Consider the following 18,007-nt stretch of genomic DNA (forward strand, 5'->3'; position numbering starts at 1 on the left):
TGTTATTGTAATTTGTTGTTCTTACTATTGGAGACAGGCTAGTTGCTGTTCGACCTGTTTACAATATTTGTGCTAAGCGAAGTTAGCCGGCTGCAGGCAGAAACTTTAAATGTTGCCTACAGACATGAGACTATTATTGATCTTCTCATCAAATTGCAAAAAAAAAAGAAATAAGTGTATTTCCAAAACTTTGCTGAACATTTTGTCTAAGAATGCATTTTATGGCTGCAAAAATGATACCATATTAATTTGATGCTCTAATAATGCAAAAAAGACTGAGGCTAAAGCTTACAGTTGTAGGTCAAAAGTCGGCAGTTAACATGTAGATGGACATGGAAATAAAAGAGCAGCATTGTTTTTGTAATGCAGAGCCAGTCAACCTTAATGTTAAAGTACATTATAATCAGAAAAGAATGTAATATAAAACAAACACAATGTAGTTCATATGTTCACTATACCCTCTGACCTCTTTAAATGCCAAGTATTGCTCTTTCTACAACACAGTCTCAGAATGTGAAGAAATCCAAAGCTTTAGCAGGCTCGCTGTACCTAGTAACGGTTGCAAAGACATGATTGGACATTCCTTATCAAGAGAGGGGTTACGCATGTGTAACGTTAACAACCAAAGTTATTATCAAATGAATATGGCTGGTTTACATTATGCAAAAAAACAGTTATATAAGCAACAAAACATTATCCTTGATTTAGTTAAAGGTCATTATTTATGAAGGCAGTGAGATAACACGTCCATGTAGTCCTCCAGTTTAATCTGTTGTGTGTGTAGCCACCTGACCTATTTTTCTCATTAGCTTCTATTCTCCTCATACACTGACAGCTGAACCATTTAATGTCATAGAATTTAATTACTGTGACCTTTCCTCAACATACAACGAGGCCTTCAATCCACCACAGCCACCAGTGGGAATGTGCTCCCATCTCTGTTATCCTGCTTCAAACATTTTCCTCCAAATTGATCCCAGAACATAAAGTGTGAACCTGATATGTCATTAAATGTTGCTAATAGACAGGCTTAGAATTTAAGTGCTTATTAAAATCAGGAATCAGCACACATCCGTGGGTAATTTAACGACGGTGACTTGATTTAGCCGTGAATTGAAGTGAGATGGCAGTTGCAGGGGTCACGGTGGTGTTAAAGGTTCCCGTGGCAGCGGTATTAAAATGCGTACTCTGTCGTCTGTTGTCTGGCCAGAGCCCACCAGGATCACCATGAGGCCTACTAACATGGAGATTATTGTTGGCGAGAGCATCGTGTTACCCTGCCAGATTGCCTGCGATCCAGCTCTGGATGTTTCTTTCTCGTGGGCATTCAACGGCCAGCTCATCGACTTCCAGAGAGACAGCGATCATTTCGAAAGAGTGGGCGGGGTGAGTCATCACAAGCATTAAACTCAGCTACATTGAGGCTATTTTTGGATTAATAGGGACATACTGTGTGATGTGCAAGGGTATTCTCCACTGCCCTGCTGAGGTCTTGTTAGACGCCAATACCCAAGCAAAGAAATATATGCCAAGACTCGTCCATTTTGAAAATGTTCACAGTGGTCAGCAGTGGATGGAATATAAAAAAGATAGAAATATATCAGTTACATTCTCTCATTCTCGTGCTGCTAAATTAATGGCACTGTCGGGGCAATAATCGGGATCTTTACCTTTTGAATTGGCTGTGTGATCTGCCATGCGTTACACTTCTAAAGATATATTGTTGAAATGCCATTTCAGTCATACAGAGAGTGTTCATTTAATAAAGTCTTTATTATTTCTATCCCTTCCACTTCTAGTTCTGTTACATCAAGGGAGAACATGTTCTTATCAACGTCCTCTGCCATAATTGAATTTGCATACCTATTTGTGAATCTTGAGACCCGAAATAATTAAGTAATGAGCCAGCTGGCATTCACCAAGGGCAGGCATGGCACCAGTAAACGTCCATTTGAAATCCTCATTCCCTGATATAATAATAATGAATTTTTCTGTATATTTGTTCCTTTTGATGAAGGTTAAAGTCAATTGTTCTGTGCGTGTCAGTATGAAATTACTTTGCACACCCTTTTTGGTTTTTGCAGTGCCATTTATCATCCAAGGTCAGCAGTCTCATCCCTGCCATTCACGTGTTAAAGGTTGCCCTCACAGTGTTGTGGACATGCCAAATTCATATCTTTATGAATGCAAATGGAAATAACTAATGACATTGAACTGTGCATAGAAATATAATGAGATCTAGTTTTTACAGAATCTGTTTCCCCTGTCCAGAGAGATTACCAGCCCCCTGCTCAGCAGCTTCTGATGAATGAATTAACATAATTAAAGCAAATCTGCCTCACCACTTCCTTCCTGCCAAAGCAGGACGCCTTGCTCTCAAGCACAAGCTCCCAGGTTGGCCAGGTGGTGGCTGACATTAGAGAGAGAATCATACATGGCAAAGCCGCGTGTAAAACCTGTCAGGCGAATGGAGAGGAGATGAAAGGAAAGGGGGAAAAGAGAAAAGCGGGTAGGAGAGGTAGTCTCCCTAGCCCCTGGACACATAGAAGTGCTATTCGCTTCAGCTCTGCTTTGTCAGGAGCTACAGAGAGGTGGAGATCCACAGGCGTTCCTTCCCAGTTGCTGCAGTGAAGAGCTATGATCACAAGCCGCTGGGGTGATGAAATCTGCTATGACAGCAGCAAGTCTTACCTGGCTCGCCCCCCAATAAACATGCTACTTTTCACAAGCTGACATGCTTTGTGACAGACCACTTCAAGAGGTGACTTTCAGATCTGGATAAAATATGTTAATACAAGATTGTAAATTCCTATACCTGAAGACCCAAACCAACAATGGAATGATTCTACCAAACGGCCCTTATAGGGCAAAGTGACGATACCATTACCAAAACCAGAACCCTTAAAGTGATACCAATACCAATAGAGTACTTCATTTGATACTTTTTTTATCCTTTATTCAATAAAGTAAAAGTTAAATGCCACCTCCACTCCTCTCAATCCAAAATACTTTGAAAGTGTCCATATTATTAAAATATTCATCAAATAAAAAATATAATGAAATACACCAAGCTTGCTGTAACTGGAGAATATTCGATATTACATGGCACTTGGTTAATTTGGTCGATACCTTAAAGTGATATCTATGCCAATGTGGTATCTATATGTATTTGTTTCCGTGAGCACATTATTATTACACGCATTATTTTTTATTTAATGCTGCATTCTGATTAGTTGGTTTGTAAAAGTGGGTCGTAGTAACATTTACATTGTGAGAAGTGGGTCCGAGATATCAGACACCATGTGTCATTTGATGGCAAAATCTTAAGATTATCCATAAGCAACAGTATGGTAATAATAACAAAAAGAGAAATGATGCTGAATAACATGGGGAAACGTACTCCTTTGATTAAACCTGAAGTTACAAGTCTTGGTGTTATCATAGACTCAGATCTAAGTTTTAAATCCCACATAAACAAGGTGACAAAAACATCATTCTTCCACCTTAGAAATATAGCTAAAATCAGACAATTTATAAATCAAAAGGATGCTGAAAAACTAATCCATGCTTTTATCTCAAGCCGACTCGATTACTGTAATGCACTCTTTACCGGCCTTCCAAAAAAAACAACGGAGAGACTTCAGCTCATCCAAAACGCTGCAGCGAGGCTGCTGACTAGAACCAAGAGGAGAGCCAACATCAGTCCAGCGTTAGCCACTCTACACTGGCTTCCAGTAACTTTTAGAATTGATTTTAAGGTCCTCCTTCTTGTATACAAAGCCCTAAACGGAACCGCACCAAGTTACACTGCCAACTCTCTAATAAACTATGTGCCCCCAAGGGCATTATGATCATCCACTACTCGTTTATTAAATGTTCCCAGAAACATCCAAAAGAAAATTGGGGATGCAGCCTTTAGCAATTATGCACCAAAGCTATGGAACACTTTACCTGCAGACAATAGGGAGGCAGACTCGCTCAATATCTTCAAAAGTAAGCTAAAAGCATAACTCTTTACTTTAGCCTTTTAATAGTGATATTTTATATATTTTTACTTTAGCCTTTTAATAGTGATATTTTATATCTCTTTACTTTAGCCTTTTAATAGTGATATTTTATATCTCTTTACTTTAGCCTTTTAATGGTGATATTTTATATCTCTTTACTTTAGCCTTTTAATAGTGATATTTTATATCTCTTTACTTTAGCCTTTTAATAGTGATATTTTATATCTTTTTACTTTAGCCTTTTAATAGTGATATTTTATATCTCTTTACTTTAGCCTTTTAATAGTGATATTTTATATCTCTTTACTTTAGCCTTTTAATAGTGATATTTTGTACAATCTTTAATGCTACTACTCTATGCCACTTTAAACTCATTTAAATACTTTCATTCTGTAATGTTTCCAGGTGTTTCGTCCGAAACATTATAACTCATTGTTGCTATTTACAATGCTATACTATTTTAATTCTGCTATTTTATACTATTTTAATACACTGTGATTGTTGTACTGTAAATGCTCTTATTCTGTCTAATTTTGTAAAAAAATAAAATGTTTTTGCTGTGAAGCACTTTAGGCTTTAGTGTAAAGCACTTTAGGCAATTCTTGTATGAAAGGTGCTATACAGATAAACTTATTATTATAAGTAGACGTGACTCACAGTCACTATTCCGAGGTGCTGTTGTCCAAAACTATGAGCTTCATTACAATGAACATGGGCTCTGTAGTTCATCTTGAGTCAATCCCACATACATCTTCCTGCTGCTATAGATACTAGAGTAGACATGAGGGCACCAAATGTGTATTAATCCTGAAAATAGTCCCCAACAAATTAACTATTTACTCCTGTTTGGATATTGTTTGCTAAAAACCACAATGATTCAGCCTTTAAAAATATAAAAATCAACAATATACAGTGTTTGTTTGGAAAATCATTAATATCTTGAGTAGAAATCAATGGGCTTGGGCCTGAGAAACGCAAACAGGCTAGGGAAGATGTTAAGTATAGAGAGATGGACTTTGGACTTTGTTTGTTGTTGGTTTTGGTCTTTTCATGAGATTTGTTGACATTTAGAAAAATATAGAAAACACCAGTCTTATCCTTTTAAATTGTTCCGTTGTGCAGCCATAAATAATTCAAATAAACTTATACAGATGATGAAGATGACAATATTTGCTGTGAAGTTTTGTTGTGTTCTCTCATGGCCACCACGTGTATGCAGCTTATGTAAAATAATATTAGCTCTTTACACTCGGAGTTATACTCATGTCTTGCTTGAGTCTATGTATTTACAGAATAACTAGGATTGTCTTGCCAATTAACTATGTTTGGTTTTGTGTCCTAGCTGGTAGCTGTTTGTAAGGGTTTGGGTTAGCTGGTTGGTTGGGTAGTGCTTGAAGGACAGCCAAAAGCGTTATTTGTACAGAGTACATCTGCCATGTCTGTTGTTGGTGTTTGAAGAGATGCACAAATCAGTGGCCTGGAGACTATGTGATTGTGGAAAGCATTATAAATGTTTCAAACATCCTAGAGCCAAATGCTGAGTGATGAAATAACACAGCATCTCTTACTTGTTTTTTCAACGATCCCTTCTAGAGTATATCAGGGGATCTAATGATTCGTAACATCCAGCTGAACCATGGAGGGAAATATGTCTGCGTTATTGACACTGATGTGGAGAACCTGTCCATCTCTGCCATCTTGGTTGTCAAAGGTAAGAGAACCAATTGATTTCAAGGGCATGTTTTCATATACTCTAGTATATTTACTGTAAAATAATGTGGCGTTGAAGCTATCTGTACAAGTATTCAAAGAGAAAGAAGTTTGATGGAGAGATGTAAAAAATCCTTGAGGCTTGCTGTAAATATACAGTGTGGCAAATTGATGAATGCTATCTGAGTCAGAATTATGTCAGCTTCTGTTTACATTATATATGTGTTGCAGGAATGAAAATAAATGATACACACACTCACACTGACATGTGTGAGTAGCTTTTTTGATATGTGCTCAATGTATCTGGCTCACTGTGCGGACTTATCTCTGGTGATTTACATTGGTATTCATGCCCTTAACAAACTGTAACAGCGGTCCCAGGTGCTTTGAGAAGGCAATGTTTATCACAGAAAATGACTATAATTGGCTCATTTACACATCGGCAAAATATCATGGAAAGCATTTAAATAATTGAGCAGTTGAGCAAACAACAGTAACATGGTAAAGCCAGGGCGCTTAACAGTCACAGACACCCGCTTCTCTCTTCCTCTTTTTGAATTAACTCTTCTTTTATTCTTCTCTCTAGTGTCTACTCCCATGTAGCCCCTCTTCCCTTTTCTCTTAAATGATCCCATCCAGTGATTCTTACCACTGCTGGGGATCCAAGTAATGACTTCGTAGCCCTGCACATCACACACGCAGTGACTGAAAAGTCTCTGCATGCACACACCAAGGATGTAGCCCCTTAATTAAAGGGAGCATGATGGCCTTGATATTTAACAAGGTGCAGAAGTCTTAATGAGTTTGATGAGGGGAGGCTTCTTGGAATGGGTGATCACCTCAGGTTCACCCTCTTCATTGTCTGATTGATTTAGGTCCACCAGGTCCTCCGGACAAGGTAACAGTTGAGGAGATCACAGACAGCACAGCACAGCTTTCCTGGACTCCCGGAAGGGACAACGGCAGCCCCATCACCGGCTACATCATCCAGGCCCGGACGCCCTTTACTGTGGGCTGGCAGGCTGTTGACACAGGTACCATGAAAAACTCCTCCTGTCCCCATATATGTAGCATTCACCTGGGTTCTTATAGATAGAAGATACTTTATTCATCCCCTTGGGTAAATGTGGGGTTTTATTTATTTATCATTCAATTTAAGTCCAGTTGTGCGACAATCACATTTTCTAAAGAACTCATTTCCAATTTGCAGTGCCGGAGGCTGTCAACGGTAACATGCTGACAGCAACAGTTGTCGGTCTGAACGCCTGGGTGGAGTATGAGTTCAGGGTGGTGGCCCGCAATACCGTAGGCCTTGGAGAGCCCAGTCCGGCCTCAGCCAAGACCAGGACAGAGGATGCCAGTATGTGAAACTTAACACTTCACTGCACCCACATACACACAGACAATAGTGTTGATTTTAAATGTATTACTTACTGGGAATATATCACACTCTTTCCATTTTCATCCCATTAATGAAATTATATTTTAATTTAAAAAATAAATAATCTTTTGTTGTATGTTTTTCATTATAATCGTTAGTTTACTCGGAAGCAACTAAACAAAATCTTTACACTACCTTTGAGGTGGGAATCACACTAAGTGTCCGATGGCCTGCTGAAAATAAAAGTGTCCGGACAGATTGTTATGTTACAAATGATTTTACTGGATGAATTTGGAATCAGTAAACAGCATATTTTGTTTGGATATTCCGAATTAGGCCTTATTCTGAGTGTAGCAGTTTACGATTAAGACATGTTGGATATACCAATAATAATTGGGAGCATTATTTGGACCTGTATACAGGACATTCGGAATATGTGTCTCAATAGAGGAGTTTGCCAAAGTTTAGGACAAAAGGCCTTTCGCCTGTTAATGGCCAGCTGTGTTTTCTTTGTAATGCTTATTGACCAATCTCGGTGCTGAGATGTGGATTAAAGTCTGACGTTGAGATGTTGCGATATGTACGGAGAACGCTTATATAACTTGTACAGCTCTTTTTTTCATAAAGCTGGTACGAGGCTTTGTCCCTACTCTTATTTGCCATCAGATTTGACAGGGTAAATGGTAAATGGACTGCACTTATATAGCGCTTTTCCTTTCCAATTGGCCTCTCATTCACACACACACACACACACACACACACACACACACACACACACACACACACACACACACACACACACACACCCACAAACTAATGGTAACAGGGCTGCAATGCAAGGCAGTGGCCTGCCCATCGTATCTAGCCCTAGGACACCTTGACATGTGGACTCGAGGAGCAAGGGATCAATCAATGCGCTAACCCTGTGACAACCTGAGCCTTAGTGTGAGAGCATAAGACAGAGTTTTAAAACATGAGCATTAGCAGCCATGGAAGGACTATAAATAATATTCAGGTAAATGTGTGGAATTTGGCTAGAATTCTGAGTTCCATAATTTTAAGTTCCCAACCCTAGTAGACAACAATACATAGGCATCAGATAGGCCTATACATGCTCAACCATTTGCTGATATGACACATTAAATGTGATGCTCTACTTACTATAGGATACTAGGACTTGCACGAGTGCTCCTCCACCTACACTATCAGCTTCGCCATCACAAATGGCTAAATGGGAATAGAAAAGAAATGGGTTGAGTTAAGTGTCATTTGCAAAATACTACAGATCTTACCATTGTGTTTATGCACAGTGGCATTTTGGCAATATCACTATTCTCTAAAATGTTTGTGTTGTGCACTGAGTGAGGGATTTATGGGCTGTAAAATAGAAGACAGTATCTGCAGCAGGCAGCCTTGTCATAAGGCTACAAGTGTAGTTGAGGCTTGTCGTTGAGCTTTGCAAACTGTGTTCTAATTGCTCCCCTCTGGGCTTTACCTCACAGTTCCTGATACAGCTCCCACTGATGTCGGAGGTGGAGGCGGCACAAAGTCTGAATTAGTGATAACATGGGAGGTAAGTCATCTGTCACATTTTACTGTTCTATCCATCGGCGAGTAATGGTTTTGCTTAATTGTGCAGAATTGAACAGAGCAATTTTATGGCCCACATTAGAGCGAGACACCTCTCTTCCGGGCTCAGCCACCAAGTGCCATTTCTCCCTCCAAAGGCAGGGACGGGGAGCACTTGCTCTGAAGAGTTTTGCACTTTAGCTACAATTACATAGCCATGCAGGAGGAAAAGATAAGACGAAAGGTGATTGACGAGTGTTCTGGGTGGTAACGGCAAAGAACGGGCTGTGTCAAATCCCAGAAGTCCTTGTCGAGGAGCAGCGCAGAGACGGGCCTGTCTGTATCTCTGTCTGTATGCGTTTTAATATCACTATAGTTTTGTGTTTTGCTCCCAGCCTGTTCCCGAGGAACTGCAGAACGGAGAGGGCTTCGGCTACATCATCGCCTTCAGGCCCGTGGGCACGGTCACATGGACGCGAGCGGTTATCTCCACACCCGGCTTGGCACGTTACGACTTCCGCAACGACACTATCCCAGCCTTCTCGCCTTTTGATGTGAAAGTGGGGGCGTACAACAACCGAGGGGAGGGGCCCTTCAGCTCTATTGCCACCGTGTACTCGGCAGAGGAAGGTACACACAGACTTCACAGCCCGGCAGCAGAGTGATGCTTAAATAAACTATAATCTCTCTCCTTACAACTATGACCTTGAATTGTAGTGAGGATTTTTCCAGTGCGGTAATTTCCCTCCCCCTCTCAAGCTGGGAATGTCAACTTGATATTAGTTATCGTGCTGGTAGATTACAGGAAACCCTAGTAGACACTTACCACACCGCGCTGTCAGGGAGGTATTCTGTTAATTGAATTTGCTGGGCAGATAGTCTTCCCTTATGTCAGTCACAGATCCCATTAAAAGAGAGCGGGGGAAATAGCTTCTCAGTGAAACTACAGGTCTATTCTGTGCCTTACCTCTTATTGCTAATAGTGTCTGTGATGGTGTTGGATGAGTTTCTGGGATTCTCACCGGCGCTCTATTTTTTACAGTCCCCAGTGTGGCTCCTAAGAGGGTTAGGACTAGAAGTGTGTCTGCACTGCAAATTGAAGTGATCTGGGAAGCTCTTCCTGCCATCTCAGAAAGAGTTCTTGGATACGAGGTACGTTGAAAATCACTACAAAATCATTCTTTTGCTTTTTCTCTTTAAAAAACATGATAATTGAGCTTCTCCCTGTGGCGTGTTTATCAGATCGTAAACATCCTTTCTTAAGATTAGTTTTTCTCTTTCTGTTTTTTTACTACTATCTCTTCTCATGCATCTCTGCAAGGATTTTCTTTTGTGTAATAATATCATTAAGTGACCCGAACACTGTGGTGCACCAAAAGCAAAACCCACAAGAGGTAAAAAAAAAAAAAAACAACTCATCCTTTTAAGAATGCAAAGAGCCTCCCCCCCAACCCCCCCCCCAGTGCTCTTTCAATATCTGTAACCTCTGGCCCTCAGCACAAAGCTCTCCAGTTGCCATGGCGGTGGCCACATTGTCCTTCCAACAGAAGAGAGCTTGTTTCTCCAAACACGGTCCTGAAGTGGATTTAAGCTGCTGAATCTATATAGGCCACCAACAGTATGGCTCGGGAGCTGTGGACTGCACATATATGGCTCTCAGCCTTTAATTAGACATTGTTAGGATTTCAAATGTAATTCAGTTTCAATTTAATGTAATCATTATTACTGCTTGGATTACTGTAAACCAAATCTTGGATTTTTTTCAAATACAACTTTAATTGAAAACAAATTTGAAATACATTAATTTAGCACGATGGAATAGCAGGAGCATCCCCAAGGGTGGACTTCACGTTTCAATTGAATTGTTTATTGACTTGGCTCTTGTGTCACATAATACAAGACATATGAATAGTGAAGATGACCCAAAGCAAGCGGCACATTAGTTTGTTTGATCTATCAAATATCACTTCACCTATACCGTTAATTGAATTCTAAAAGCCTGAAGAAAGAGGTGATTCTTTGCTGCATGATAAGCACTTTGAAATATAAATGCAGATTTATCCATAACCACCTCACTTTCTATATTCAGTTTCCTCAGACAAAAGTAAGAGCTGAGGCTGTTTTTGTGGGAAAAAAAGGCAATAATAATGTATTTTTCTTCCTGGGTCAGTTATCATATGGCTCACTAACGTTGATATGGCCTGGGTGATTGAGAGGATGCGCATCAGTAATTGAGACTCCACCAGTGAAAAATGCATTACTCATCATCGCTCATTCTCTTCAAATCCCTTCTGTTATACACACATCATTTCCAATTTCATGATGGAATATGAATTGTTACTGTTTTTCATTTCTTTTTTTCGCTCAACAGGTTGTGTACTGGGAAGACGACACCAAGCCAGACACTATTGGCAAAGTGCGCATATCTGGAAACTACACGCTGGTTAACATTACGGGGCTGAAAGCAAACACAGTCTACTACCTCTTTGTGGCTGCATTCAATACGGCCGGCCCCGGGCCACAGTCTGCATCCATCAACACCACCACAAAGAAACCACGTGAGTCCTTCCCTGACGGACATTGAAATATTTTCCAAATGGTCCTCGTTCATGAACCATGTCATCCCATCTCCAATGACGTCGTACTGTCCTCGACATGACAGGCGTAGAATTTATTCAGCTTGGTCTGTTCTGCTCCTACAATTCAATGTGACAAGGGAACTTTCCTTTTACCTTGAGAAAATAAGAAAAGTGTATTCAATGGGTTGATTGGAACATATATATTTAAAATGGACAAGTGATGTGAAAGCTAATCTGCACCTCTGCTGCTCAAGGATTTTTAAAATGTAGGGATTTAACCCCTTGGGAAATGAGAAGTAACTATAGCAAGCTTGTGTTTCTTGACACCAGGTTGGTATAGAATAAGATAAAAAATAGCAGAATGATATGGCTATGCAAGATTATGAAAAAAAAAGATGCAGCATTTAGAGAAAAAATACAAAAATGCACTGGAAAACAAACACACACCTCTCACCCTCACTCGTCTGTATTGAGTTAGGTTGTAAATAATTTAACCAAAACCCATACATTTAAAAAGTCAACACACAGTTTCAGAAACACAGTTATCATGACTAAATTATCTTTTAAACGTTTTCATTGTGTAGCTCACTTGACACATGAACAGTCCTCTAACGGATAAAATACACAACCTCATTGACATATAAAAGTGCCTAGCTTACATGCTAATGACAAACACACTCTACAGCAGAAAAATTGACAGATTTGACAAGATTGACAAGGAGTAAGCAAGACATTTCAAACAATGATAGACTCCAAAAAACACATCCAAATAACAAAACACACAGCAAATATTTTCTTACTTTGCCAAGCTCATCTATGAATTATGAGCGTGTTGTCAATTTGCTTTTGTTTTGTTTATTTGAATGTGCTTTCTGTGTGTGGAGTTCTCAGGGCCACTGTCTTTATTAGTGAGGGTGCTCTGCTGCAGCCTGAATTTATTATTCAGAAAGAGAGTTTTTTAGTATCAATATGGTGGAGCTAATGTTAAAAGCACAAATCTGTCAATTTTTCTACATCCATGTATTGATTTACAAAAATAACCAGAGGAAATAGTTTTGCTGCAGCATATCCTGAAGTATATCTTTACTTCTGTTTTTTTTCTAGCTCCAGATCGGGCTCCACTCAACATACAGTGGACCATGATTGGTTCCACACTCACGATGCACTGGGATCCTGTTGTAGCTATGGAGACAGAGTCAAAGGTCACTGGATACTTGGTAGGACTCAATTTACTGCAAAGCTCTAATTTATCTTCAGAATTAAGGGTGGGTGTTTTTGCATTAGCTAATTTTTATGCATCACCCTCTCTTGCCTCAGGTGCTGCTGAAGAGACACCGCTACAATGACATCAACGCTATCTCGACCAACAAAACCACTGTGGAGCTCAGCCTCTCCCCTAACGACAACTATCTCATTCAGATCAAGGCCATGAGTGAGGGCGGCGAAGGTGTGGGCAGCGAACCCATCCACATACATAAATTAAGTGAGTTTACTGATGTCTTTTCTTCTTCACATTATTTCCCTTTTGGCCACTGATAAAACTGAGGATTCAGTAATACAGAGAGAACATTTAATTTGGCTTCATCGCATCCCTTTCCAACCATGTGTAATAGACTTATTTCGAGTGCAAGAAAAGCAACCTTTTTAGAAATGCGTGTGCGGTGTCATCCATCTCTGCCATTGGGTTATTATTCCTTGTTGACTGGCTGCGCAGCGCTGATGCATATAAAGCAGTTCTGTGCTCCCATCCCGCTGCTGTGCAAAATTGTGAGGCGGCTCAGTTTGCCGCTCTGCTCTTTGATATGATACAAACTTTATCTTCCCAGGATACTTAAAAAGCCTTTCCTGTTGAAAGCCGGTAATAATGTAGATATGGAAAAAATTCACAGTTGGCTTTTGATTTATGATGACTTGTCAGAAATTTAGGGGATAGCGTAGCAGAGTGCAGGTTTTGTTCTTCTGATCTGCGGGGTATTTCTGATTCTTTACGAGCTGCTCTGCTGCTTTTTGGTTACAGGCATGGGAGCGCGGGGCTCAGGAGCGATCCGCCTCAGCCCATTGTACCTCTCTGCAGTCCTCATCAGCGCCCTGCTCTGCTCCGCCTGGTGATGTCTAATCGGAGCCTATAGAGCGGCCTCCCTCCCCCTCCATCCCTTCAGTCAGCCTGACCACTGGACTGGCACAAGGCCCGGGCTTCAGTGGCAGGACTGGGAAAGACTGGAAAGGACTGGACTCCGCCAAACACTTAAAGGGACCACGCCACTTTATTTTAAAGGGCCATCACATAGAGACGTGATGATTTTGCGTGCATGATATCTTTCAGTATTTCTTACAGCGTCATAAGTGCCACAGTGCTCTAGGTTTCATTTTAGAAGTTATGATGTCTACATGACTTATCTTCTTAGTATCTTTGTAGATACTAATGCCTTAAAACACATTTTACACATACAGTCCATACCAAAGTAGGTGACAGGCTGCTTGCTTTATGGTTTCTTTAACCCTATATACTCACAAGAATTTATCTTTCTTAAGATCAACTTCTCAACAGATGATTAACCTATATTCATTGTTATATCCATGTTTTATTGCCTCAACAATGAATCCTAAACTAAACCAGTTCCATTGACAGAACATCAGCTAATATCCTGATCACATTGCAGCTTTTGCCAAAAGAAACATCCATTGCAGGCTTAAACAATTACCAGGCGTTGACAGATATATGAAAGATGCATAGCAAATTGATCAACTGTGCCTCAAACCCACTTATCTCTGCCTACTGAGGTACTATTAGGTCTGTTCGAGAGTCATGCAGTCTCCTGAGCTTAAGGCCACAATACTCTGATAGATCTTGGCATTTTGCCATCTCTTGATTCTCTAAATAATATATGCCTATCACACTCTATATTGGTAGTCTAGCTAAAACGCCGGGTGTGCAGAAGATAGAGATGTGTGGTGTTACTATGTCAAGCAGATCCCATGTGTACTGTTCCTCCTCTACATTTAGATGACCTGTATTCTAGATACGTATATCATATCACGGAACATGTACCATCTATTCCCCTAGATGACCAGCTAGCCCAGTGCACAATGGACTACAGGATAACAGTGCCTTCACTAGAGCTCACTAGTTCACTCACTCCCTCCTTTTCAAATATCTTAGGGGGAAAGATTCATGTTGCAGAAGAGGCATTTTTTGCTTTTCTTTCTGAATAAGTTAGTTACAAAGGACAGGAAACTTAGAATGTAGATTGAGCCCATTATTGGAAAAGGTATGTTAATTAAATTTTCATTTCGACAAGTACAACGGGGTCTACCTTAATAAAAAAGGGTTGGAAGCTTTAGGAAAGCCGCAATGGATTGAGATATATAGCGGAAATTTTGGTCCCAGTATTTATGGTCTGTGATATAATAAATGTATGACTCCATCCGAAGCATAATTTATGGGCTATTACGGCATCAGAATAATTGATGCAGATACCGCAGTGAAAGTGCCCTGACTGGAAATGGAGCAAAAGGCATGGCTGTCATTTTACCCCCACCCCATCACCGTCTATTGGATACAAAAAGAACATTGCTGCGCTGCTGAGGGAGCTACTTTTCACGCCCTTTTATCATGTGGATGAATCTGTCAAAGCCACCCAAGAAAGAGCCGAGGTGTGATTACTGGGGTCCTGAAAATGTTCACATGGATGTTAGCTGAACTGCTACACATTACTGTGCCTTTGCCGAACATGGGGCTGTGTGCGGTCATTAGCTCGGAGGCTGTCGTCGTCTGTATTTTGCACTCTCTTCCCCCCACTTCCTCAAATTCGAATGAAAGCACAAGGAATTGATGCAAGGTGACTGGATGTCCTCACTTAGCTGTTTGAACAGGTGTGCAGACCCCAGAGGCCTCGTAAAAAGTCCAAACGGCCGACGTAATCAGGCTGTCCTATCTGCTCCTTGAATGGTTTCATAAAGCTCTGTGCTCTTTGATTAGACTGCTGCAGACCAGTCAATGGGATATTGATTTTCCTGTCCCATAATTACAGCTGTCACAATTCAGCTGCTTGATTGACTGATGGCTGCTTACTTATTGCACTCGTTTTGTTGTGTTACAGTCAATGATGTTTCAGCACTACTTTGCTCCCTATCAGACATCTTCAAAGGCATTATTTTTTCCTGTTGTGTTTTGGTTTGCTTTTATTAGAAATCTCACTGTATTTGCTAAATTTTTCACCGTTTTTAAAAGTATTTTGTAGTGTAGTGGTATATTGTGATTTTGAATTGGAGCAGTGACCTGAAATTGATTGGCTTGTTGATTGTTTTGAGTTACACGTCGAAGTACTGCTGTACATTTTCTTTCCAACCGTATTAGAGCCCAGTTACACCAGCATTAAAAGGACCAGTGTGACGGATTTAATGGGATTTATTGGCAGAAATGGAATATAATATTCATTATTATCTGAACATTATATGTATAATCACCTGAAACTAATGCTGCATTTCCACTGCATTGTACAGCCCAACTCTACTCAACTCGAGGCACTCTTATTTGTTTTTCCATTGGGAAGAGTTGTGGATAGTTCCTGGTACCTGGTACTTTTTTGTTACCACCTCGGTTGAGGTTCTAAGTGAGCTGAGCTAATACTAGAAGGTGGAGTTTGAACTCTGCAGACCACTGATTGGTCAGAGAGAAACATAAATTGCGCAACACGGGACATCCTGCACAAACCCCTGTATTTTAAATAGCCTAGCTACCGTGTTACTTGACCCAGATCCAATAAAATGGCAGCCTGCAAAACTACGGCATTAACAATTAAAGATGTACAGACCTTCCTCTGTTTGTTCCATTGATGATGATGTAACGGTTGTTTCACGTAGCGTCGCTATGGCGATCAGCTAATGATCCTGCCTAAAATAAAATAGTTAAAAGGACCTTGTACTAAAAGCTGAGTCAAGTTGAGCAGAGCTGTACCATGCATTGGAAATACGACAAAATAATAGTTGTGTTTTCATTAGGTAAGAATGAGCTCTCCCTATCTACATAGGGAGCGGGTCCTCTTCCTTGGACAGACATGTTTCTACAGCAGCCCAGGATGAATAAACCAAACACTGGCTCTAGCTCTGACTTTTCGTGTTTATATGTTGAAGTGGCAACTTGAATTAAGTAACGCGAATATATCGGAAATGCACTTGAAAACCACCTTAGGTTCTTCTACATGCTTGAAAAGGGTAGGGTGTGGTTGGGTATTCGGTTGGAGCTGCTATTTGCCACTTAATTCCTACACACTGGTCCTCTAAAACTGTAAAAATGTTATGGTGAAATCAGTTCATTTCAATGAAATTTCTGCGATCAGCGGATGCACTTGTGGGGCAAAGTACATTTGTGTAAATTTCAAATTTAGTGAAGTTTTTTGTGCCATTACCCAACCTTCTTGACAAACTGGATACAAAAAAAATGGTGGATGCTAGCGTAGCTTATTTGCTGTGTTGCACTAACTACTTTCATTTAACCCTCCTATGTCGGAGTACGACCTGCTCCACAAGAAGCAATGTTTTTAGACAAATATGTTTATGGAAAAAACTGTGTTAATATAATGTTTTATTTACCAAGCTAATGAGCATTGGTGAGCTAGCTAGCTAGCTCGGGGAGTGTTTTTTTTAATAATAGAAAACAAAGAACTGACTAGCAATAGCATGTTCCCAGCTGTTTAACACATTTAACCGTTAGCTCGACTGCTACAGAAGTTCAAAAACTAGCCCTGCAAGTACTCAATATGTCACCAAGCCTCTAGCAATGCCCGTTTTACAAAGACGTGGGGATGAATATCGCTGTGCCCCTTTCTGGTGTGACCGGGCATCAAAGCAACTTGTGTGTGCAAATACTTGATTCAAGTGGTGTTAATATTTCCGGTAAAATCCAAATAGGGTAAACTCATTGCAAGATAGCAGATTCATAGGTTATTAATTTACAGTGTTTAAACGTGTGACAGTTTCTCAGAGCTTTCTTGATTTTTACATAGTTGTTATTCAGCCTAATATTTCTTACCTCTGCTCATGCTCACATTGAAAAAAAAACTATTGTTTCTGGCCTTGCGCTTTAATAAATATTACAAAGTACAATCTAATGGAAGCGAACGAACGAGCGATCAGAGCCATCAGCTTGAATGGTTGAAGTGTATTGATCACAGAACAACAACATCAACAATATATCTATTTATATCCATAAGGTCTGTTTGGTTAGATTGGTTTCTGTGGTTGTTATTGCTAGAAAGGAGTGTACCTGGTGCAGTGTATATAGCTTGCATATATTTTTTAACATGGCCATCAAAGACCACCTTACTGCTTTTATATAGTGTGTTCCCCAACCTTAATACTGCAGTATTAATCAATGATCTCTGTGAGATACTGACATGTAGAGTGGCATTTTCATATTGAAAAGTAACTGTTTTGTCTTGTATACTAAAATTGTGCATGTTAATCATTGTTTGTGAATTTGTGTTGGATTTTTTCTAAAAGTATAACTTAATAAAAATGTTTATTCCAGGCAGTGGGTTGTACGTCTGTGTCTGCCTATCTCATGGACACAAAAGTTCAGTTGATTTTTGGTTACTTGATTAAGTGCAAATCTGTTTTACCTTTAAATTTCACCTTTAAATTATAATATCAACTAATGGAGGTCTACATTATTAGCTAATCTTAAACTTTTGCCTTTCACCTATGTCAAAATCTAGTTTTGAGAGTTTTTTTAATTTTATTTCATATTGGTCACACATAGT

The 18,007-nt window shown here is 39.9% G+C and overlaps 1 protein-coding gene across 2 annotated transcripts in view; it reads left to right on the forward strand.

Moving 5' to 3' along the window:
• The window catches only part of cntn3b (contactin 3b), a 50,578-nt gene extending 32,804 nt beyond the window's left edge, over positions 1 to 17,774 (forward strand). The window contains exons 13-23 of one of the 2 annotated variants that reach the window (XM_029432039.1): positions 1,211 to 1,386; positions 5,601 to 5,718; positions 6,593 to 6,751; positions 6,928 to 7,077; positions 8,601 to 8,671; positions 9,063 to 9,297; positions 9,710 to 9,819; positions 11,039 to 11,225; positions 12,351 to 12,463; positions 12,564 to 12,729; positions 13,264 to 13,355. In XM_029432039.1, the coding sequence (XP_029287899.1) occupies positions 1,211 to 1,386; positions 5,601 to 5,718; positions 6,593 to 6,751; positions 6,928 to 7,077; positions 8,601 to 8,671; positions 9,063 to 9,297; positions 9,710 to 9,819; positions 11,039 to 11,225; positions 12,351 to 12,463; positions 12,564 to 12,729; positions 13,264 to 13,355 (1,577 nt within the window). Of the gene's footprint in view, positions 1 to 1,210; positions 1,387 to 5,600; positions 5,719 to 6,592; positions 6,752 to 6,927; positions 7,078 to 8,600; positions 8,672 to 9,062; positions 9,298 to 9,709; positions 9,820 to 11,038; positions 11,226 to 12,350; positions 12,464 to 12,563; positions 12,730 to 13,263 lie in introns of both variants that reach the window. The other variant, XM_029432038.1, reaches the window with a different exon arrangement.
• The last annotated feature ends 233 nt before the right edge of the window (positions 17,775 to 18,007 follow it).

This window comes from Cottoperca gobio, chromosome 5 (genome assembly GCF_900634415.1).
Source record: "Cottoperca gobio chromosome 5, fCotGob3.1, whole genome shotgun sequence".
NCBI classification, from domain to species: Eukaryota; Metazoa; Chordata; class Actinopteri; order Perciformes; family Bovichtidae; genus Cottoperca; species Cottoperca gobio.